The sequence below is a fragment of the Athene noctua genome, chromosome 4 (assembly GCF_965140245.1).
Source record: "Athene noctua chromosome 4, bAthNoc1.hap1.1, whole genome shotgun sequence".
Lineage (NCBI taxonomy): Eukaryota > Metazoa > Chordata > Aves > Strigiformes > Strigidae > Athene > Athene noctua.
Genome location: NC_134040.1, coordinates 75,662,529 through 75,688,130, shown reverse-complemented (window position 1 = coordinate 75,688,130; position 25,602 = coordinate 75,662,529). Strand labels below are relative to the sequence as shown.

The 25,602-nt window shown below is 34.5% G+C and overlaps 1 protein-coding gene across 2 annotated transcripts in view; it reads left to right on the top strand.

The window, feature by feature from the left end:
• Positions 1-25,602, top strand: part of GPM6A (glycoprotein M6A) — a 127,105-nt gene that overhangs the window by 39,062 nt on the left and 62,441 nt on the right. The window contains exon 3 of one of the 2 annotated variants that reach the window (XM_074905779.1): positions 22,984-23,020. The exons of the other annotated variant lie outside the window; for it this stretch is intronic. Within the exon in view, the coding sequence (XP_074761880.1) occupies positions 22,984-23,020 (37 nt within the window). The remainder of the gene's footprint in view (positions 1-22,983; positions 23,021-25,602) is intronic. 2 annotated transcript variants of the gene reach the window in all.

The following is a 25,602-nucleotide window of genomic DNA, read 5'->3' as shown; positions in this document are numbered from 1 at the left end:
GGTCTTTAAGGTCCTTTCCAACCCAAACCATTCTATGATCCTATGATTGTCTCTGGTTTTACCCTGCAGTAATTCAAAAGTTGAATTTTCTTAAATGTGAGAAATTTCCATGATTTCTCTCATTTGAATTTTACAAAGAAACATCTATAAGTTGCTAAGTAATGTAATATTTCCGTACATGTATTTTTATTGTTCTTAAGGGGCTTTTTGTCATTACAGGTTACTGCTATAGATTATTTACAATTTAATTGTATAACTTCCCTGAGGTACATAATTTTTAGTACTTCTTTATTGGTATTATTATTTCATGTAAAATAAGTCACTACATTATGCTTTACTCGGGATATAGTTGATACTGGCTGGCTGACTGCAGCAAAACCCCCCATGGTTGATCTTTATTTGAAGAATGCCATAAAATGGCTATACTTATTTAAATAGATTTGCTGTTATCAAGCTTATTTTGGTGTCTGTTGAAGATATTTAGTGGCAGTGATGCAACTCTTCCCTTCCTAGACCCCAGATACTATAGCAGGAGGGTCTGTCCTTCCAGAGATAAATGGCCTTAACAGGGCATGGACTTGTAAATAAAAGGAGTGGATGATAATGTGAAGGACAGATAAATGTATGACCAACACATCTGTAAATGTCCATTTCAATAACCTGCAATCCTTGTCTTAAAGTAATAAATTATTTTAAAATAAATTGGAAGCCTTTACACAGGTGCTCTTAACTTTTGACTTTGTACTTAGCTTTCTTTAGCTACTTCTAAACACAGTGTATATCCCTATCAGGTTAGTTTCTAGAAGGAAAAAGTGTTAGAAAATATAATTCTATGCTTCCTAATACAATTCTATCACTCTTCCTAATTGAAGTACTTTCCTGAATTGACTATGAAATCTTTAAAGGTTTTGACAAAAAGAACTTTATATTGTTATTTTAAAAAAATCCACCAGCAGCGTCTTAGGAAGCATCTCAGTATGTATTTAAAAACTACTGGTTTAGTGAGATAAATCTATTTGCTATGAAGAGTTAAAGGCTGACGTTATCTTGCCTTAAGACAAAAGGATGGTTCAAGTGACCTCCTGAAATCTTATCTAGTCCTACTTTCTGTGATCTTATGGCTGCAGCCAGAATACACAAAAGGATCCAATGTTTAAAAATGTATTTTCAGACATTAAAATCTGTACAGTTTTATATATTTAGAATATTCTGTTAGGTTAAGTAACAAATATTAATATAGCATCTTGGAGGTATGTATTCCCTGGTTAGAGATCTTAAAGCTTTGTGCTTGTGATACTATTTCTTTAAATAGTCTCTTTGTTCAGGACTTGAGAAGGTAGTGACACGAAACTAAAACTGCTATACATCTGCTGAAAAGATTGATCTCTGATAACAATGGTCAGATAAGCATTTTGCTGTATTAGTTTACCCAACAAAGTATTACTTTATTATTAGATTATTGGATTATTTTATTAGATGATTAAACATCAAATATTGAAATTAAATATTTCAGTGACAATGGGATTTTTTAAAATTTTTTTTTTTTTTGGATATTCTCTGAAGAATGAATAGTATAGTACTACTACTAAATTTAGTGCCAGAAAACTAATCATATCCTTCCTTAGAAGCATTTTTAAAAGTCCATGCCATTAATTTGGTCATAATTTGAAGTTTAGAACAGCCATTAGAGCATTTGGCCAGTGCTGAAATACAGTCAACTCTCAGGGGTTAATAGTTTTCAAATACTTTGATTTAATTTGCGATAAGTGTAAATTACAGTCATTGGCTCAGAAGATGAGACTTCAAACCCACTATTTATAATATTAATAGTTTAGAAACAGTACCATTTCAAAATCTTTTTATTATGGTTTCTTACTGTGTACTTAAGCACACAACAGTGCTCTGCTTTGTCAGCAAATAGAGCGATCTTATTTGCAAGATATATTCCTTCCATAGTTGTGTTGCTATAGTAACTGTTGCCTTTTTCTCCTGTATCTAATGGTATCCTAAATTATGTAGGCAGGATTACCCAATCAAATCAATTTAATGCTTTTTTATGAATGCCATTAATTTTCTACTCATTCTTCAGACGTTTTATAGTTCATTATAGGCAGATTCTTCTGAACTTGTTTTGCAAAGGCACTTTGGATGGGGAGAGTAGAAGGAGAGGGTAGAGGACAGAAAGGGTAGGATGCCTCTAAAGATATTTTTCTCATTAGCTTTCTATAAGGCATGCAAAATGAGGGAAAGTTTCCTCGTCTTGTTTCTAAGATCTTTCTATGTTTTGAGATCCAATGGTAAATTGTATAGCCCGTGCTGTAGGGTCTCTGGCCTGAATTAAACAAGGACATTTATAAAAATCATCGTGAATGAATAGAATGTTTGCTTGCTTTGATTTTTTTTGTGCAAATAATCCAGAATTTTCTGTTTAAAAATATGTGGATGTGCCAATCAAATGGCTTCTGGGTGAGAGGATTTATTTCAGTTTCTGTTTTTCATATTTTTAAAATAATATGTAATTGGGATATAATTTATGTTTACAAAAAAATTGTATAAAAGGCCTGAAATGCTTTAGAAAGTAACTGCATACCAACAAAATTTTACTGCTAAATGATTTAAGAAAAGGCTTTTGCCCTCTGAAAAATAATCCTGGCATTTGTTGTTTAAGTAAATTACATTTATTTCCTTTGAACCTTTTTAAATGTAAGATTCCCACTCAGAAAATATAATTTGAGCTGTAGTTAATAAGGTGTGCCTTAATATTCATGTAGGTAAGAGAGTTAAGATTCAGTGAAAAATGCCTATTATGATATATTTACTAAAGGTGACATACACCTAGTTGTCAAAGGACCTTGATTTTATGTAAATGTTGGGTTTTATTTGCTGATAATTCTTTTTCCTTGTAAATATTAAAATGAGGTTATGGAAAGGGGTAATTTGTTGAACTGTGTTTTTCAGGTTATTTTATCCTTCCTATATAAACAGTGTCCCTCATAGTAGGCACTTATCCCATACTGGGCATCAGGAGACTTGTAAAATCTGTAGTGCTGCTTTTTGTCTGGTTCTATACTGCCTTATAGCCATTAGAGAAGTATTTCCCAAACTTTGTCTTTTGGGACATGTTTTATCCTCAGTCACAAGTTGTGGCCCATGATGCATGTCCCTGAGCTGTCCTGGCCCTCTTGGGAATGAAGACAACAGCTGGGCCTGTTTTAGATGACATAATTTTTAAAGCTGCTTGGAAGTTTTTAAATGTGTAGCTTAGATCTGTTCTGGAGTAAATGGCTCATGTTTTCTACTGGATCTTCCCCGCAACCTCACGTTTCTAGTACAATTGCCAGTTATGGGCACTTTCTCTTCTCAAAACCTGATTTGTTTCAAGTTTTCTCATTGAGACATGTTGACGAGGCTTACTTCATAATCAGTTTTAATAATAGACCAAATGAGTTTTAATAATAGACCAAAGATGTTAAAGCTGCTAAACCTCAACCACTTTCATCAAGGTGCTATGTATTGTATCTCAACATGAAATTCATTTTCTGAAAAAATGCTTATTCTGAATTTGGGGGATATTTTGTTAAATAATTCCATGTACTATTGCAACAATAATCTTTTTTGTGATCTGTGAAAAATAATCTAAGACATCAATCACCTAAAAGTGGAATAATTAATTTTTGATATGTACAGTAAGGATCCTCCTCCAGGAGACTTTTTCCTCACATTAACTTCACAGAAACTTAGGGGAAGTTTTTCTGAATGATACTTTATATGATATTTTTCCATTCTCTGTGCTCTTGGCATTCATAGGAGATACAGCATATGCATGAGAATCATGTCTGTTTATCAATAATAATTTATTTGTAATCTAGAAGTTTTGACTACATTTTTAGATAAATGATTGATGATGAAAGCAACTTTTGCTGCTGGTTTTTCATTCCATAAAATAGTGATATGCAAAGAAGACGTTTTGCCTTAGAGAGACTGCTTGCCTTAATGAGTTTCTATATTTCTGTGGAAATTAGATTGTGGGACCTTGGTTGCTGTATAAGAACTCTCCAAGTTTTGTAGGTTTTGGTTCTGTATTGTGAGTGTCATTCGTCTTGCTAACAAAGAATGATATATGGTATAAGCTTTACTTAATGACCTCAGGGAGATGTCAGTCTTTAGTCTCTCTATGGGATATAAGCCATTTCTTCAATGCCATTTGTATGGTGGGGTTATCTCTTAAATGTTAATGATTTTAGTGTTTCAAAAGCTATTTGCCAGTCTTGTGTGTAGCTCTGCAGAACAGGGAAGGACTTCATGACTGTACTGAAAGAATTTACAGAACAGTAGTGAGAGTTAGGTGGCCATCTGGGGACTAATAATGTCTCCTTGTGTGCACTGAGATCCTTATTTGCCATAGGGATCCTACTTCTCCCCCATCCTGTAAGAGCATTCATTGTCTTTTAAGTAAAACCAGGTTTATTAATATTCTCCAAAACAGTCTTGTGTGACATGCCCCTGCATCCCAGTATAGAGTTTTGACCTATTGGGTAAAGAGGGAACTTTATGTAAATATATCATCATCAACAAGTGGCACAACTGAATGAGTTTGAAACCTGTTGTTTTCCCAGTGGTACCTCTGTGTTTCTTTGCAGTACAAAAGTCCCACAGAAAATGATGAATTCATTTCCTTTCTGCCAATTTTTTACATATTTAGGCCACAAATCTGCAAATCTTTTTAAAGCACTGTAGATATCTAAATCAATAAACCTTTTAAGTGAAGAGGTTAGTGTGATGCCACTGTTTAAACACAATTAACTTTTTGTCCTATTTAATTATTTAGTTTAGTCTGGTTATTTTACTTTTAGTTTAAAATTGTACCTTCACTTCAACTGAAAATATCAACTGGATTGTTGCATGTGAAGCTGACATGCTTAGGGGTTCTTTTTCCCCAATAAAACTTGCTGTTGGAAGTGACTTTTTTGAAGTTATGGATTGCACTTAACAGCATGTTTAATTCATCTCATGAAGACCATAGCAGCTCACTTTTAGGGTTTCTTTCAGCTTTTGCACTGAAAAACAGGGGTTTGAAATTTTGATAAGTATCTTTGCACAATGCATGCATATCCTTTTCAGCCTTATGACAGTTGGTGAATGTGCATTAAGAGATCATCTTCCTGTCCCCCACAGGAGATCACCTCCACACAACATATGCAGCATTTATCTGCCAAAATTCAGAAGTCTCTTGAATCAAGCTTTGCAAAAAATTCTTCCATCTGGAGCTCTTAGTGTTTTCCAGACATTCCAGAAATTCAAGTAGAAGAAATTTCAGAAGCTATAGTTAAGCTTAAATATTTTTTTAAGGAAAAGGTTTTTTGAGCATTATGAAATAAGCAACGCATAATTGTAAAGATATGTGTGTTTATTTCTGTGTTTTAATATTCAAAATGCTCTTTACATGCATGTAAAAAGCATATATTACATACATAAACAAACAGAAATAAACTGTAGCTTTTTTTGGCTTTTTTCCTCAGTTGTAGAGAGGTCAGTATACAGGACTAGTGTCACAAAAATGGTATACACTTCCCTGGGAGACTGTGATATTTTCAGCACATCGTTCATTTGATAGTAATACTGCTTGCAAGTTCATAGTATCGGCAAGTGAAAATTTTATGCTGATTTTAGATGTGAGAACTTGAAAAAAAAGAAGCAAAGATGTGACATAAATGAAAATTGCAAGCCCTTTATTCTTCTCACACTATTCTCTTTGGTTTATATAAACAGGATCTAACTCCCTAGTTGCCTAGACAGGGAAAGGAAGGAGGGGAGGTAATATTATGAATGCTAAACAATCTCTTCAGTTCAGCTTCCTGGCTGGGAAAATTTTAACCTTTTTTCTGCTAGCTTTGCAAAAGTACGCTTTCAGATGTGGTGGTCAGCACAATGAAAATGAGTACTGAAAAACAGGGAAGGGGAAAGTGATAGTGGAGATGCTGTGGTCTTAGAAGTTCCCTAGATTTTGGACTATTTATTTTCAGTGCTAATAATTTTGAGAATGACAATTGTGGACTGTGGTCATGATCAACGTTCACAGACCAAATGGGTGCAACTTGCTTTAATTGAAATCATGAGGTAACTTTAGAGTTACATCATATCAGCTGACTTCATTTAGCCAAAGGCACATTTTATAGACTACTTGTTTCCTAACAGGTTTTGACAATCTGATTCTATGAAATGGTTGTCTTGGTAACCCATTCATTTTGCTTACATCTATGAAAAAACAAATGAGAAAACAGTAATCTGTCTAGAATTGTTTCTTAAATCTTCCATTTACTTGTTTTTATTTTCATGTCAGTTAACATAAAAACTGGAACCCAAAGTAATATAAATATGTAATATGTAACACTGAATAATGTTATCTGTATAGCTCACAGGCAGATAGATGTGCTATCCTCACTTACTCAGTATATAATTCACAGGGGTTTTAATTATAAGCTCTTCAAGGCAGTGACCTCATTTTCAAAGACATCTGTGAAGTGCCAAGCATAATAATGATACTATCTGAATAATAACAGAAAAACTCTGCATAAAATAATTTCTGAAATAGAAACTGAATTCCTTGTTTATTAAAAATTACATATGTATATATGCTATACTTTATGTGCATACTTTCTTAATTGTTCTTTTTGTCAAAATACATTTACATCGAATTATTAGCTTATATCATGTTTTCAACATGTGTGATTAAGTATCTGTAGTATGACTGAGCATTGTTTTTTCCTAAGGTACAATGCCTTTGGGAATTTAAATGTCATAGGAAATTTTAATTTTTTAAAAAATGTAAATAACAGGAAGGTTATTGAAAATGATCAGAAAATACACAGTTATGAATTACTTGAAACTGTATGAATTTAGGACATCTAAAACCTGTGTTAGCAGCCTTCTTGAATTCAGCCTAAAAGCAAGAGGAATTTTAGAATCTGGGAAAGTGAATTTGAAAGGCATTGAGAAATTTAGTTAGTAAAGTAAAAAATGAGAAGGAAAATTCTGCCAAAAATGGAACACAGTTGAGCAGTCTTAAAAAGCACACTGGTTAAGGCATGGCCGATCACATCTCCAAGTGAACAGAATGAAGGAAACAGGAAAAAAGCCAAGTGCCTTCATGATACAATTAAAGATGTAAGGCTGAGAAAAAAATAGCTCCCAAAGAAAAGGGAAGCAACCAAGTAACAATAAAAATAATGTTAGCATTAGTTAAACTGGAAAGGGAAAAATAAGGAGAGCAAAAAAGAAAAATGAATTAATTTCCTTAAAGAGTTAAGGGGACGTATGAAAAGCTTTTTCAAAAAGCTTTTTGCAAAATTGTGAAGTGATAAAGGGAAAGTAGAATCAATATTAAGAAAGGCAGGTAAAATTAATGATTTTTTTTTTTTTTTAGAAAAAAGGATGAGTGCCAAATCCTAAGGTTTTAATCACTTGGGGTTTTTTATTGTCTTTTCCTTTTGAAAAGTGAAACAAAAGTGAGTCTTGATTTTTCATTTTCCCCTTTCTCTCCTTTCTCTTCTTCACTCCACTAACTCCTACAGGGATGATAGCCCATAAAAGTTTAAAAAAGAAAAAAAAAAAAAGCTTTTACACATGAGGGAAAAGATTTGCTTCCTTACTTTTTTGGCTTCCCTACATTTATTGTGAAAGAGATGGGGTTTCATTTCCCATGGCTTGTTTCCTGAGATGTTGTTTGGGCAAGTGGCTTTAAAAGTTTGTTGCCATGCATGAGTTCAGGATCAGCTTTTTTTTAACAGTTGTGTGTGCTACCTTACTTCAGCTTTATATAGTGGATTTTTTATTAAGGGATGAATGTGAGAAATTTCCATGATTTCTCTTTTGTTATACTAGTATTCACCTTCCAGCTCCAAGCCACTGGAAACCAATACGAACAGAAAAGGGGAGTGTGTTGCAGAAACACAATTTATGCAAAGTTAATCTATTTGTTGTTGGGTTTATAATTAAATTATAACATGCTTTCTCTTATTGTGAATATGGCATGCAGACTTCCAGAAGACAAAGCATACATTCTCTCGTTCATTGCTGAAGAACCTGTCATAGCCACCTTGTGTGGTTCGACTCACTGCAGCGGTTCAAGGACCCCTTACTATTCCATTACCTGCATTCAGTCCCTATGGCACTTGGAGTGGAGGAAGTATCCCAATATTTTACTGAATGCCACAGTGTCTCAAGCCTACTGAAGTTGCTTTTGCTTCTCCTGACCCCTGCTGTATCAGCTTTTACCTGTCTGTGCAGCTCCAGTGAGGACCCACATTGTTACCTGCTTAATACATTGGAGGATGTGCTGGGGATATTGTTAAGGTTTTGCAAGGCCTTAAAAATTATAAATTCTACATGTTCTTCTGTGAGGAATTCCTTGCTATTATCTATTCCCTGAAATTATATCTAACTTTAACCAAATTAATGAGAAATGCAAGTGGAAGCATTTATTTATAATACTTAAATCAGGCAGTATGGTTACAAATTATTCTAAGATGCTTAGGTAAAGAATCATAACAAAAACTGCTCTTAGTATATTAATGTAGCCGTGGTATAATAAGGGTCTTCCTTTTTCTTCATCTTGTTTCCTTCTTGAACAAATGATAGAAATAATTTCAGCATTTTTTCATGTCTTTTTATTTTTTGTTTAGATTTTATTATCAGTTCACTTGTTCAAGTCTTCTCAGGGATCGTGAGCAATTTAATCTTTTCCTGAAATTATTTTGTTTCCTTCAGTGGGAGACAGTTGTCATTTGGCATGACAAGTTTGAATGGCTTTCCCCAAATTCTTCCTTTGGTGAAAACCACCCACCTTTAGTGAAAACCTTACTGCCAGTAGCATTGTCATAGTAGGGAATTTTCAAAGTCCCTCATACTTATTTCTCTGTGCTGTATACCCTCCCTGTTTTGGTATGTCCCCACAAAGCACCAGCAGTCTTCAAATTGCTGTAGGCATACAAGTCATGTGTGAATGCTGTGCATAGCTGGCTGCGTGCCCAAAGTCAGTGGTCTGTGGACTTGCTGAGTAGGAGGAATTCCTGGTGCTTGGGCACATGGCTGTACTTTGCATTATGTGGTAGATAAGTTCTTGACTTTACACACAGATGGATAGTATGAACACATAAATTTTATATTTTACCATTAATAAAATAATAGTTTTAAAATGTGGGACATAAAATGCAAGATGACATACAGTGGGTAAAACATATTAATATTCATTTGGAAAGATCATTACTACTAAGTCATCCTGCTGACAGTCTTCATACCACTACTTCATGTATATATTACCTCTTTCCTCCCCTTAATGGACTAGATTTTCCAGGGACACAGAACAATTTTGTCCTTCTGGTTGACTAGCAATATAAAACAAACCTGTAGTTTTCATAACTTCCTGTATGTATTTTAGGTTCCAGAAGTATTTTTGGCATGGGTCTCTGTAAGCATACACATCTGTAGGTAGTGCTGCCCAGTTAAAAAAAAATAATGGTAACAGTTTCATCACTTTCACAAGACTAATTATTGCCCCACAGATGTGTAAATAAAGTATTCATTTTGTGTGCATGATAGATTGTTAAGTGTACTGATTAAAAATGCCAGCAGAAGAAATTTAGGCAGTAGAAATAAAAATGTCACAAACCTCCACTGTTACTTTATGGGTTGCTCAGTAGTCAGAGAAATTTGGCCTAAAAAAGTACTTATAATTGATGCTCTGCAATGGATTTAATTTTTGTTTGTTTTAGAAGTATTAAAAGACATCTCAAGTGTGTGTCTACTTTTCTTTCTTGCCTTGTAACTTTACAAAGATCATGAGATACTGTATGAATATTTGTCCTTTTTTTTTTTTTCCTCCTTTGTAAATTCACTTGGCAGTTTATAGAAAGCAATTTATGTCTGAGATTGTCTCCCCCATTCAGCGATATAAAGATGCCTATATATTCCTGACACTCCACTAATGTTTCGCCTGTTACATACTGGAGGCCTTAAAGATGAGCTGAATTTCCATCTGGTTCCAATGACTTATCATGAAGTAACTTGATAGGAACAAACCCAGGTTTAAGTTAGCTGTATAAGGATGATGCAGGAAACCTTATGTGGATTTTTGTCATGTGTATACCTAATAGTTTAAAGATTTCAATGTGCTGAAATGCTACTACAGACTGCTAATAGTTTAGGGTGGTCTTCTAGAAAAAAAAACACAAACAAACAACAAAAAAAAAAAAACCAAAAAAAAAAAAAAAAAAACAAAAAACCTTGTAGCTTACACTTATATAAGCTTTATGTAAGGTAGAATGAATTCCCAGTTTATTCCAACCACATGATGCATCACTGTTGGCTCTCTTAATTACATGACCGTCATCTGTTAAGAACACAGAGTCACAGCACAGTGTGATTTCTTCTGGATGCAACACTCTCCCTTAGCTGACATATACCTCTCATGCAGGGAGGCTATCATGGAAGTTTCAAGGACAAAATAGATGCCTTTCTGTAATATCTGTCCTTGAAAATACATGCAGAATTGGTTCTCTGGTAACTTGATTGAAATTTCTCTCTAAAAAGTTCTGGTTTTACCGGATTGGCTGTTGGCTACATTCTCTGCCATGTGGATATATCTGGCAAATCTGTGACACCTGCCTCACAGGGTTAACATTGATAAACGGTGCCCTAGCTCCTTTCCAAGAGGTTTGGGATATCAGCCAGCAGATATATAGTCAGTCTGAGCTTACTCAGAATAAGATGGAAACTAAGTGCCAGCCCCAGAAGTACACAAAACACAACTGGTTTCTTGAAAAGTTCTGGTAGGTGTCATTCTCGATATCACCTTATTGACTGGACTGAACCTCAGTGTGACTCCCAGAAAATAAACCCTTACCTCTGAAAATTTGCCTTTCTATTCCCTGAGGTAAATTCATTCACAATGAGCAAATGAACTGGTTTGTGCATTTTGCTAGAGGTTCACAGCGTTTACTGAAGGCTTTGGTTTTTGTGTATGCAGACAAACCTAAGCAAAGTTAATGTTGGTCCAGGATTTAAGGTCAGAATTTATAAACTGGATTTTTACCAACCCCCTGTTGGTATGTTTAGATGATATTCACAGTCTTTCAAAATCTTAAATGTGATGTTTGCCCCATCTGAATCTAAAATATAATTAATCTAATCGCTATGAGAAAGTTCTTTTAATTGCAGTGCAGTGTGAGTGTCACTCAAATTATAAGTCCAGTATATCCTGGATTCCAGAAATTGTGATATTCCTTGAAAGTCAAATGACTGAAATGAGATTCTTGACCTCAAGTTTATATTGTATGATCCACCATGCAGTTTTGGAACTTTATTTAAATCTTGTGTCTTTGCAAGTTCTCTATTTGAGCAATACCTGGCTCTCTATGGTTTTGTATGTGATATTTGTTAAGTTTTTTAAGGAACACTTTAGAGGGTCAGTTATGCAAACGTTTACAGATGAGCAGATAGTCTTTTGCACATGGGTCTGAACAAAACCCATCATGTCAGACACCTGTAATCTGTGGTCACATCTCCCTAATAAATTTGCTGCTGTTTGAGCTGAGTGGAGGTGTGGTAACTGATCAGAATAAAAGGTGAAATGAACAGACTGGTATCCATTAGATCTCTTAGCTGACGTACATTTTGTCACCGGACTCATCCAGTAAAAATATTCCCCAAAGGAAATAGATTAGTATGAGTTTCCCTGTTTCTTCTGTTTGGAGAAGTTTTGTAATACCTGCAGGGATACAGTAGGAAAAGAAAGTGACCCTCTAAGTGAGATGTAGATGTCACTGTCTGAAGATCATGCAGAAGTTGTTTAGACAGAGACTTTCTGAATGCCCATAATCAACAACCTTGGGAGTGGTGACTGTTGACTGTTGTAGCAGGAGGTGGACAGTCCTATCCTCCCAGTAGCCAGAATCACTGGAAATAAAAATGTCTTTCCTAACCGTGATCTCAGGAAGCCTGTGCCAGTTCTTTCCAGAAGACTTTCAATGTATTCTGGCAGTACATTGCAGATTCCTATACTCTTCTAAGCTCCTGCAGCTGTGAAAATCTGCACATCAGTAGCAGGAGGGCAGAACAACAATAGTACTTGAGCAGAATCCTTATAAGACTCAGATCTGAATTTTTCCCCAAAGTTCTGTTGTTGCTGTCTTGTTTCATGTTGAAATGTGTACTTAAAGGGAAAGCTGGTAAGGAAAAAATGATCACTGCAATATGGGACTAGAATACAGCTCAGTATTTAGTAGAATCCTCTGTTTTGTAAGGCAGAAAAACCTTAGGGTTTTTTTTCCCATAATTTAGAAATTCTGGTTATGTCAATTTGTAATTCATATTAGAGTACATGCTTTGTGTGGTTAAAGTTACTTGCATTTTAAAAAAACAACATTCATTTTACTTGAAAGTGATATATAGATATATTACTGATACCATATTTATAAAATACATATGATGCTTTGTTTTAGGTACTCTCACAAGTGAGACACTGTAAACAACTCATAGTTGATTTGTGTCTCAGGATTTATTTAAGAACCAACTAGACTAGAGCTTTTCACCTACTTGATTATCTAGCACTCTCACTCACGTTTTGCCATTCATCTCTGTCTCTCCAACACAGCGTTCAGTAGATCACAATGTCCCTGAACAGAGATTGCTGCAGGCCCTGGATGTTTGGGCAGAAAGTTGTACTGGTTCCTGTGCTGCTTGTACTTGCCTATCCTGGGCATTGTTAGCCAAGGACTCTGGCTGACAATAACATTTGTCTCCATCCAGCTGATTGATCTCCTGGATCTTCTCCCATGTCCAGGATCTTTCCCCCAGCCAGGATCTTCACCACCTTCTCTCCAGGCTCACTTCTCTTTTGTCTTCCTTTTCTTTCCACAACCCCAAGACCCCAGACTTGCCAATAAAAGCAGACAGTGTTTAAAAGCACAATGTGTGACCAGCATCCTAATTTGTGGTTCTGTCTTATGTCTCTAAAAATTGGAAGACTTGGGACATGCCACTTTTATACCAGCTGTTATAAAAAATTTACAGACAGTATTTGCTGCAGCTGGCAAATAGCAAACTTCTGCTTGACAGTTCAAAAATTCAATTTCTGATATTCAACCCTCCTACACCCATACAGCCAATTATCTGCCACCTGTTAGTGTTCTCAGTTTAAGCTGGAAGGCTTTTTTTTGCTATGACAGGTGCTGATGCTCCTAAAATATCTGTAGTTGGACCTCCTGCAGACTGACCCAGTCCCTTGGTGTTTGCTGCGTCTCTGCCCTTCCCTAGAGCTTGGATGGTGTTTGGAGTCAGTAGAGGGGAAGAAATCTCCTAAAGTTCCTTTGAGCCTTGGCCTAAAGGTGTAATGGTGTTTTAAAAGAAGGTGATGATACTAGACTTTTAATAACTGCATATGAAAAATTAAGAAAATTTTTGCCCTCATTAATCAACTATGCAGAAATTAATTCACATCAGTAATTTCATTGATAACATGTTGTGTAACTGTCTTCTCTTGGAGTTCTGAAACACTTTAGTGAAGAAATATATTCACACACCTCTGGACTGGAAAATACAATTAAGATAGATCACATTATTATCCTTTCAAATTTCTTCTTTCAACAGTTTAAGCTGTAGTTGATGAAGCAAGGAAACATTTACATATTGTGTAAGAATAATCAGTCCAACCAAAACTCATTTTTTTCTAGTTCCTTATAAATACAAAAATGTACTTGTAAGTAATATGTTGTCATTTCTGTTTTCATATTATGTGAGAAATATGAATGCTTAATGAAACACTGATTGTATCTTAAAGTTTTTCATTGACTTACAGTAAGCAATCTTCATTTATCTCAGATGGAGTCTTTATATCGTACAGACATCCTTTGTGACTTTTATAACTGTACAGGCTTGTGTGTTTGACAATGTGCATTGCTTTAGCGCATTAGAACTATAGCTGATGTCCAAAGAATTTTACAGAAGAGCCCACTGACATCAAGTGAGTGTATAAGATCTTTGCCAGTATTTTGGCAGTCAGTACTTTATTAGGATTTTTTTTTTTTTCAACCACTGTACTATCACTCCTGAATTCTAAATTCCAAGAAAAATTAAGCTTTTACAGGAAGAGCTCTTACAAGTAGGTTGTGTTAAAGAGAATTAGCATTCTGGTCATATCCCCAGTGACAGCTGAAGTGAACTCAGTCAAATTATTTCAGGCATAAAGATGTGCTAGTTGCAGCTTGTCTATGAATTTAGTCTTTAAGAAATTGTATATAAAGGGTAGTAGCTACTGCTTCTGACTTTTTATGTGTCAAGTATTACAGGATGACGTATTTGAATAAATGAGCATGAGAAATGAGTAAAAATTTATTTATTTTAACAACGATCCAGAATTTGTTCAAATTATACTTAGGTTAGTGTTCACTGACTGAAAGACTGATGATTAACTTGCATTGTCTTCTACCTTTATCGATATGAGTAAAAGAACTTAAATATTTTTCCATGGAATTTCTATTTCATAAATTAATTACTAAATCAATATAGTACAGAAATGTGTTTCTGATGTTTTCTTTCTCTTCATTAATGCTAAGTATAAAACAGATTCTATATTTTCAGTTTCCATTATAGCTTGCCATTTGCAAAGGCAGTTGTTAAATGAACGTGATAATGAGTAATTTCTACAAGCATTATGACTGTTCACATCTGTTTATGTGGGACAATAAAACTACTATCTCTAGGCAGATTCCTGAATACAAAATAAAATTAAAAATAATCCCCAAGTTTGCTGATTACAATTTTGTTCTTCCTCATTGCCACTATTTGTGATGGTCCCTAGAGAAAACAAATATTTATAAAGTCTTTGGAAGGTTTGTTTGTGTGTGAGGGATTTAGTTTTGTTTTTCTTTCCTACAGATTTGATTGCATGGTATGCCATATCAGATGGGCACAAGCAGAGAGCAAGCATATTCAGGGAAACTTGTAGTGTTGGCAGTATCTGGGATTATTACCTGATATTCTCTGAAGCTCCTTTAAAGCTCTATTTTCATTTTAAAAAGCTTATTATGGAAGTATAATGATTCCAAGCATACAAAGAGTTGATACTCTGAATTAAGCCGAAGCAACTGGCATCAAGTAACAAAATGTTCTAATTTCATGGGATTTTTTATCTGTCTCCCAGTATTTAGAGCTTAATCCCATTGTTTCTCTGATGTTCCTTTTCAATCTGAAAAATTTCTAGAAGAAAATGGCCTTAAGTCATAAGTGTGCAATATGGGGTTCATTCCCATAGCTACAATTTTCAGTTAATGGAAGGGGTATTTGGGCATTCACCTAGGCATTCTACTGGTATGAAAAGGTTCAAGCAAAACTGGCTGTTGTAACTCCAATCTGTATCATGTGAGTTCAGGTAGAAATGAATGAGACCGTAAATGAAGGAGTTTGATGCTATCTGGATAGCTTTTGGAGCAAAAAACGTTTCAAAATCCTTAGACTAAAATAGTCCAAAATAATGCAGTGTTCCTACAGTTGAGGATATACATAGAGGTTTTTGTGACTGTTGAGGAGCTGTTTTCTTAAGTCCTGCTGTGTATTTGCTATAGAAAATGTAGTATAGTAGTTTATTATATTTTATAGAATGAAGCCTAAAATCTTCAGCCTCAAGAAATGTACATATGATAACTTTCTTCTAGCATGTATTTATTCTGCTAAATACCTTTTAAAAAAATACCCTGAAGTACAAAGAAGCCTGTACAAATCCACACTATTTATGTTCTACTGTGGTTTTGACAGAGTTTTAAACATCCTAGAAAGATCAGTAGATTCCCAACTTGTGTGTATTACCAACTTGCAAAAATGCAGCCCACACTCTTCCTTCCTCTTGAAGGATTCTGTATCTTTCTCTTCTATTAAACAATAGATTCTTATGTTTTCTCCTCACCCAGTATTTTTCAACACATTTTGCGTTATTCTGCCAGCAGATTTCCCAGTAAAAAATGAGTACAGCTGGAAAATAATTTTCCTTTGTATTGAAGCCTTTTTCTAGGTTGCAGCTGTAGAGAGAGCTTAATAAAGCAGCTCTTCCATTGGACCATTTCCTTGGACTGTGCAAGGGAGATTTTCTGCACTTTGTGACCTTTTGAAAATTCCCTTGGAAATGATTGTATGTTCCAGATCTCGCCTTGCATTTGATGTGTAATTTTTGCAAACAAAGCTATTGCTAAAGTTTCAGTTTTTACATCCTGGGTCTTTCAGGAGACACTACAGGCTATACCACATTTGGTATCCTCTATTAGAATATGCCTACATATAAAAAATTTTTTTAAAAAAATTACACCAGCTCTGCACACTTAGAATGCTATTGTGAGGATCTCTCTCAGTTCTGGTAGGCAAGATATTGATAAAATTTAGAGATTAGAATAAACTAAAGTTACCAAAAAGATGAGCAAACAACATGGCATTTATCTCTGTTATGTCACCAAATACCCTAGATTAATATGGGTATTACTGATTACAGAAATTAGCGGTATACCGTTTGGCAATGAAGATGGATGCTTTCTTGTCTTTTTCAGTTTATACATCTAATCTCGTTTTACAGTACAGCTGATGCAGAAAGAGAGCTTTGACACATCAAGAATCAGGTGTCAGGAAGCTGTTTGTTTATGACACACCAGCTATGGGAAACACAAGAGCTTTTCACTCTCTGGTCCTCTTCAGAATACTTTCAGGGCTTTCAGACATTTTGCACCAGCCATGGGGAGGAACATTTTGGCACCTCAAATACCATTCTGCAGTAATTGTAGGGAAAACTTTGAGGAAAATAATTCTTTTGTTTTATTGTAGCAATGACTTACAAGTAAATAACAACACAACAATAATGACCATTCAAACATTAGCTTAATTCTTGTGTAACTGAGAAGTTATATTCCTACAGAACATTCTTTAGCATTATTGCTGTTATGTTCAACTGTGCTGTAGAATCAATTATTTAACCACTATGGCTGTCTGTCTATAAACATCCATGAAAAATATTAACAGGAAAAAGTTTTCCTAAATTTCAAGGAGTATGTTTCTGATTAGGGTAGTTACCCCAAATATTGTGTCTTATTGTTGATTTGTAAGATCTTGGACACCCAGTTTTTCACACCAGTAATGTCCTCAATTAGTGGATGTAGAAATGATGACAACTGAGAACATTTGCATGCTTACAGAAATGTTTTAAACCTGAAAATTTTGGGGGCTCATTTACTCTTAGTAAATGGCTGGTGATAAAATCATGTTGCATGAAGTGGGAGAACAAGCTATATGTTGTCTCACTGGCTTTGCTTTTATCTTCGTCATGTATTTATCATGTTACACAAGAGTTTCATGTTTCAGGTTGCTACTACACAGTATGTCAGACATGTCTTAAATTTCATTTATCTCATGAAATTATATCACTACTGAGTTTTTTCAGCAGTAAGAGGTAGGACAGATTGTAACTAAGGCTTTTAAAGTAATTTGCATATTTAACAAAAAATAAGGCATTATAATAAATAATGTAACACATTATTTATAGTATGGTGATAAACCTTTATCTGGATCCAGGCTTTCAACCAAATATGTACTTCATTGTACTTGGGGACAAATGTAATTCTTTGGTCTTCGTTTCTCTTGACTTTTTTTTTTTTTTCCTTGAAGATTTGTTTTCCACAAGTATTCCTGTTTTATTCTTAGAAGCTTCTCCATTTTTGGAGTCTTTTCCTCTCTTATCTTCTTGAATTGGAAATAAGAGAGGATATACCTTTGTTGGCCATTAGAAGAGTAGAGAAGAATGATGACTGTTAGATGAGAATGTACTAGAAAGCTAATCCAAATAAATTCATTTTAAAGGGAAGTAACAGAATATCCATTGGCAAGGGGTTTCATGATCAATCTACCAGGAAGTTGATATAACTGCACTGGGTATGATTGCTTTGTCTGCTATGGTAGCAAATGACCTAGATAACTTTTGGATGCCTTTTCTTCCTCATTTTATATCATATGATAGAAATTAAAATCTCCACATTTCAAATATGCTATATTCAGTGTAGGTGTTCCAGACAACTCTGCTGTTCCATTCTGGGTTAAAACAAACAAACAAAAGAATAAAAGGGGAGAGGGGAGAAATTCAGCATACATTACTCCTTCTATACTTGCCTTGTGACATCTAGTAGAACGTTACAACTTGTGTCATCAGTAAGCTAGCACTGGACATAACCAATATACTGTGCTAGCTTGGTATGTCACTGTGTTTCTTTTAATTGCATGAAAAGAAGAAAAAAGTTAGCACAAAATCTGCTCTTCACAGTTTGTGAAGTGCCAGGAGCCTCTTTGCTTTTATAGCGGCTATGGCTGGGAAAGCAAGGAAAAAAACCCCAAACCATCTATAGTTGTGTAGGCCATGTTATGACCCATAAAACTGTTTTGAGTAGGAAGTTCTTAAATCCTTTGGAAATGCGGAAAAATAAAGGGAAAAAAAAATCTTCAAATCTACAGTTTGATAAAGTGGTGTTGGAAGACTAAAATAAAATTAGTTTTACGAGGCAGGGGCAAGGCTGCTGCAAGTAGAAATCCATACAAGTTGAAATTTGAGCTAAGTGCACAGTTGTAAACTCTGAAATATCTTTAGGCTATTATCTTTAAAATCGACATCTGCTCTACTGATCTCTCATGGTTACTGAGAAATTTAGTGTTCTACTTCTGTAGAGGAGGACATGTGTAATTAATTGCCTCCAAACAAATAGTATATTAACCAGAATAGGGGAAGCCTTTACTTAAGATCAATAAACCCTCTGGCACTTCCTCACCAAAGTTATCAAGAATATCATTAAATCTCTCTTAACCCCTATGCTGTTATTGAAGAGCACCACATCTTTTGAGGTCAGAGCAGGATATTCTGTAAATCATCCCAGTTATCACAGAGAACTTTCTTCTTGGCTTGGGGAGTCCAACACAGTCCCACTTTTAGCTTCACCTCAGGGATTTGACATCAAATAAAGCAAATAAATCAATAATCAATATATAAAGGATAACATTTCTAAAAAACCCCTTTATTTGTAGGAATAAAAACCACCTTACCCTAAAATTATGGAGATAGACACTCAGATTCCTTTCTTACTAGCTTGTACAAGACTTTCTGCTTTCTTTAAAATCTTGTACAGGCTATTACAGACTTACATGCGAATGATGCATCTTACACCCAGCTGAACTCTGCGATGATCTGAGTTTTCAGTCATCAAAAACACAGATATTTTGTGGAAGAAATCAGTAGAAAACTTTCAAGGAGCTGTCTCAGACTCAAACCAATACACAGTGATAATACTAAGAGGAAAAAAAAAAAAATAATCTGTGGACTTTTGCTAAAGCTTTAGTATCAGACCATTGGCTGAAGACAATATAATACTCATCTAAGCAGTCTCATTATTTAGTCTTGAATATGCCAGATGCTGTCATCAAGACAAATCCAACCCTTGTCTTCCATGTTCACCTAAGGAAGAGTATAATTTTTTACTATCTTTAGAAGAAAGCTACTGTTTTATTGTAATACTGTCCTTTATAAACAGAAAAGAATAATACCTATCCTTTCGATGTCTTCAAAACAAAATTTTAGACTCTATCACATTTATGGATGCCGAATAGGTCCCAGAAGATTACATACTTTCCAAACTTCCAAGACAGCTGCATTTCTGAAAGATGCTGACAGAGAAGACTCTATCTTTAAACAAGTACCAAGAGAGAAGAAATTTCATAAATGATATAAGGACATAACTTCCCCAGAAGTAGAGGATCCTGTTAACATGACTCTATTATACTTCCCTTATGAATTTGTCCTTTCACTCCTTAAAAATTGCACAGTAAATTGTTCCTTGGAGATACCTGTTTTTGCTATAGTCATTCTTGGATTTTCTTTTAGGTATGTCAGCACTTCTTTTTTTATAAAAGATACAGAAAAATTATTTTACTCAATGTTTTGTGCTGAGATACACATTTATTAGTTATTAGGCCACTATTTTTCTTTGCAGAAATAGTTTTTTACTTTTAGCACATAGAATTCTTAAGACTTCTGAAGGTGTTTATCAGTGCTCAATCAGGAAATTACCATGCATAAGAACTCACTTTGTCTGAATGCTTTATTTAAAGATGATAATTTAGGATTAGTCAGTTCTTTGTATGCTGACATTCAGAATTAACATAAATGTTTAACTTCCCTTATATTATTTGTAACCTATGATTCCTTGAGAGGATGAAATTCAGCTACATAAATTTATTTACAATGATTTTGTGATGAGCTGTATGTGTGTAATATTTAGTCATACATAAAGTATTCTCAAACAAGTTTTGGGCTTTTTAAACATTTGGAGAATGGAAATGTAGGCTACTGCTTCTGAATTTCATCTCTCTCTATTTCTTTCCCATGCTGAATTTAACTTTTTTCTTCTTCTTCTTTGGGCTTTTTGTCCTGTTGTGTTACATTATTAACTCCTTATTAAAAGGGGGAACAATTAACGTATGTAAGGATATAAGTAAATGACAATATATATGAGAATATCTAGTAAATTCTCCTAAGTTCTCTGGACATTTTTATTCAGTTTTCAAACACTTGAAATTTATGGGTCATCTAGAACTTTTGAAAGGTTAACACACATCAAAACCCATATTATCACTCTTCTGCTATTGATTCTCCTAATACTATCATGCCTAAAGGCTGATTTTTGGAATTTTTGAGAATTTCACGATTTAAAAGATGTGATTATTTAGTGAACTTTTCTGAATTAAAATTTTCAAAGCTTCCTTAGAATGTATCTGATTCTAATTTCCAGTAACGTGCTACTCCCATGGGGTAAATCTATCGGAATAGACAAGGAAGCCTGTATGTCTCATTACCAGAACACAACAAATAATTTAAGTAGTCAAAATATCTTTGCAAACATATTTTTATACTTTTAACTTCACTAAAAAATTCAGGTCTTTAAGGGAAGTCTTGCACTAGATTTTTGCCATCATTTTGTTGCAAAGTATGTTGACCAATTTTTCTTCCCCAGGGAGGAAAACTCATAGTTCTGACTGAATCATTACTCAGTGTATCACTTAAAAAATGAGCTCTTTCTAGCTGTTTAGAAGTAGTAAAGGACCTCAAATATTTTTCTCTGCAAAATTTTTTCAAATGTATGGTTTATTAATGTTGGGTTTTTTTTTTCCCCACTTCTGCTGCATTTTATTTGATTCTTTGTCTTCTAAAGACAAATTATTGACGGCAGTTTTAACCTGTGCTTCACTGGGAACAAATGCCTTGGCAACTGGCCATTGTAACAGATTTTCTGGGTGACAGGCATATTCTGTACTGATCTTGCCAAAGCCCAGTGTTTCAGATAGCTTCCTTTTCAAGAGCAGGTGTTCATTTATTCCACATCATTCTGCAACCTTGGCAGATGAGATAAAAATCAGAACTAGTGCAAAAAAAAAAAAAAGAGTTTGTTGATCCAGCTCCATAGGAAAAAAAAAAATCCTAATGCTTGGAGCTTGAAGAGGAAGAAGTATGTGAAGTCATGATGTGGCTAAGTGGGAATGGGAAAGGATAATGAGTTATACCTGAACATACTACATCATTAACGTGTCTGGTTCCTGCAGATTAAAAAAACCCCAAAAAAATAAAAACAAAAACCAACACAACAAAAACCAACACAACACTTTGCCTACAAAATTATTTATAATTTAAATAATTTATGTACTGATTGGGTGTGTCTGAACAAGAATCTTAAAGTATTAACAAAAGTCACTTAGCAGTCGTTCTTCCATCCTTAGCAACACTGAATAAATAGTTGCCATTTGATTGCAATAATTTTATTCTATATTAAATTCTTTGTCTCCTTTCTTTTACTTTGAATATCTTGGCTTTATCAATGTTGTTTTAATTACATCAAAATTTGTCATTAGTGCAAAATATAACTTACATGCATGAGATCTGATAGCAAAACTGTGCTTGAGAACTGAATGTGTGCTAAAAGCCCCCTTACCAATAGGTAAAATTCCCCCTTACCATAGGGAAAATATTCTCAGTCTGTGCAGTTCCATGAGTGTGTACATTTGAGGGAGGTAAATATTTGATGATTTTCTTATTGTAGTAACTCTGTTTTCCCTTTTCTTGCCACCATTGCTGTTCCCTTGCTTACAAAAAAGTATTTTCTCTTTAAAGTATTCCTTCACCTTTGCATAGGCTGTCTCAAATTAAACTAACTGCATCAAATGTAGTTGTTTTACGCTTTTCTTTATCCCTTGGCCAGTGTAAATGTTTAAAAACTCTTTTTCAGTTTGTCAGAAAAAGAAACAACCTGCTGAGAGAGAAAATCAGCTTACTATAAAAGCTACAGTGTACATATAAAAAAACAAATTCAATTCAAGCCACATAGTGACCCACCTGCTCTGCGGACTGAGATTGAATACTGTCTGTGGTGATTCAAAATCTTCTTGTCACCATGATACAAGAACTAGCTAGATGTGTCCAGAGGACCTGTTGTAAATTGATGGTACTTTTAAAGGGAGGAAGAAATAAAAAGCTAAACTATGACTGCAGCTCTTGGAGACATCTCTGATCTTGCTTCACACATAAAAAAAATCCTTAGATATTCTCACCAGTGTAAACCAGAAATAATGTAGGCCAACAACCAAGTGGGTTCTTCAGGTGGATTATGGAGTTTGTGTTGCTGTGTGATGACACAACTGCTTTGCTGACCATACCTGAACTTACTGCAGTGTATATCTGCATGATTTATAATTACGGGAATTACTGTGGTACAGTAATTTCTGACTGTGAACTCGAGCTGCAAATGCTTTATGAGTCTCACTGTTTCGGACATGTTGAATGGTCACTTTTTTTAGAAGATCTGATCAGGGAACAGGCTTTGTACTCGAGGATTTGGGACTCGAGAATTTTTTTTATAGAAGTAGTAGTCAAGTTTACAAAACCATGAAAAATTAGCTATAGTTTGTGAGAAGTAAATATCTACCTTCTGAAATAGATTCACATCTATACTTTGAATGTAACCACAAGGTAGTTCTCTGCGTTTTTCCCATACTTTTGAGCAGACGGTCCAGTGTAGAAATGACAGAAGAAAATTTTGTCAAGAAAATTTAATAAAAACAGATATGTTCCAGCAAAATAGTTTATTCCCATTAAACTAGCCTCTTTGGAATGAATTTTTTAAGAAAAAAAAATACTGATCAACCTAACTGAAGAAAAAAATCAGTTATTTTTAGATTAACAGCAAGCCTGTAAGCTTTTCTTTAAAGGTTCAAAACTAAATGTGTAGTTATAGTTGTCAGCATCACGCTAACACTTACAATTCAGTGACATACTTTTTCTCTTACATTCTGGAATCTTTTTTTCTTGATCTGCAAAGCAGTAGAAAAAAATGCTAAGTTATTATCTATTTTGGACTGACAATTTGTCTTAGCATGCTGTAAGTTAATGTGTAATTGAAAAAAAATTGCCAAAGCACTTTACACTGTGATATCAAAGACGTGAATGTGGACAATGCAGGGAATGGACTATTGTCAAAAAATATTAACTATATAATTATATAGTTATAATATATATATTATTATTATTACTATATTAAATAATTAATATTACTCAAAATATGAAAATTATATTTTGAAATAAGAGGACTAAAGGATCTCCATTGGGTTTTTAACCTGATTGAATTTAGTTAGTGGTCTTGGCACAAAAATTTTTCAGGGGAGAACATGAAATTATGTTTGAAATGTACTAACGGAGTTTTGTACAATGCGTATTAAAAGAGTATGGATTCCTTAGTATTGGGATTATCTTTTCTGAGTCTTCCTTTCCCTAATTTTTCCTGTGCTTTGTCATCTTGTTAAGATTTTTTTCCTTCTTGAGCCTAAAGCAAGATATAAAAGCTCATGAGGTCTTAAGCAGAGCTTTTAATTAAAAAGAAGTGACCTAAGGCGTTTCATAAAATTTAACTTTTGTTGACTTGGTTTTGTCCCCTACATATCCCTCTCCTGTGAGTGCATTTGTTTTTCATTGCATCCCTGTCTGCCTCTTACTTTCTTCACAGCCTTTTTACTTTCTTTCCATAGTACTTTGTTTCAGGATATATGTAATCGACGGAAAACACTTTTGTAACTAGGGAAGATAACCAGGGATATCACTGCAAATCTAGTTATGAGGACTCTAAAGAGGAAAGAAGGGATCCTAGCTGAAAAACATCTGGGGTTAGGATGAGGTAAAGAGCAGAGTACCTATACTCTGACAGCTGCCTATGATAAAGCAAAGAACAGTGTTACTATCTTTCTTCTCCTGCAGGTAGGAGAAGCACTGACAAGTAACCCTGCTTTTCGTGATAAAATTTTTTTCATAGAATAAATCATGAAGACACACGTGTGTATTTGCATTTTAATAGAGAAATATCATGGTGACCTATCCAGCCTGTGTTTCTCTTTTAGGATCTTTCTTTAAGGTAATCTTATCTATAAGTGTGTTTCTACAGTTGTATAAAGTACTATAGAGTTTCAGAATAAAATTGAGGATTACTGGAGATTTAAAAACTAATCTTCTAGATTATGCAGATTCTAGAGACTTTCAGTACTGTACATCTCTTTCTTACCTACAGTTGATCACACAAATGTCTACAGCTAAAACACATCACAGAGAAAGACAAGAGTATAGATTCAGAAATTAAAATGAAGACTAAAATAAATTCTAACATTTTAACTGTTTTTGACAAGCAGTAAATTCATATTTTGTGGCCAGGGTCACTGTACATTTGTTTTTCATTTACTGAGACAATGATGTTGCATGGTTTTTGCTAGAAGATTTTTTAAAGTTCTTTTTTCTTCTACACAAGAGAACTTGCAGCACATTAGCTTTTCCTAGTTGCTTTGCTTAATATTTAGAATCTCTGAAAGAAAGACTTTATTCTGAAACATTATTTTAATATAAATAATAATCGTTCTGCAATTTCAACACTCCTCTGCTCCAAATTGTGTCTTAAGGCAAGTTAGCTTTGTGTTTGTTCCAATTGGTGTAGTTGTTTTACTGATCTTATTTTTACATAACTTCTGCATTTGTATTTGTCTTGTCTTTGTAACACTAAGTGCACTGATGACTGCAGAAATAGTAGTCTTCTCATGAAGACCTGTAATGTGTTGTTGATGACTTTTAAAATATCCAGTCTCTGCTGGACAATAGTCAGCGGAAGATTTTCTTTATCCCTCACAAAAGACATTCCTAGAGGTCTCCAGAACACAAACTAGAAATAATACTTATTAACCTATTTTTATGAGACTAGGAAAATAAAATTTATGTATGTTTCTAATGAGGAATTACAATCCTTTGCAAAAAAGTATGTGAGTAAAATTTTGTCTCAAAGTTAACTGGAACATATTCAGTGGTTTTTGAGGCCTATCTAGCATTGGACACCAGTGTAATGGCCACGAAGAAGCCTTTCTGGCTGGGAATCCATGTGTGACAGCATACCTTTAACACTGCACCACAGATTTTGTACCAGACCGCCAGGCAATGCGCTGGCTGTTTACTCTGTCAAA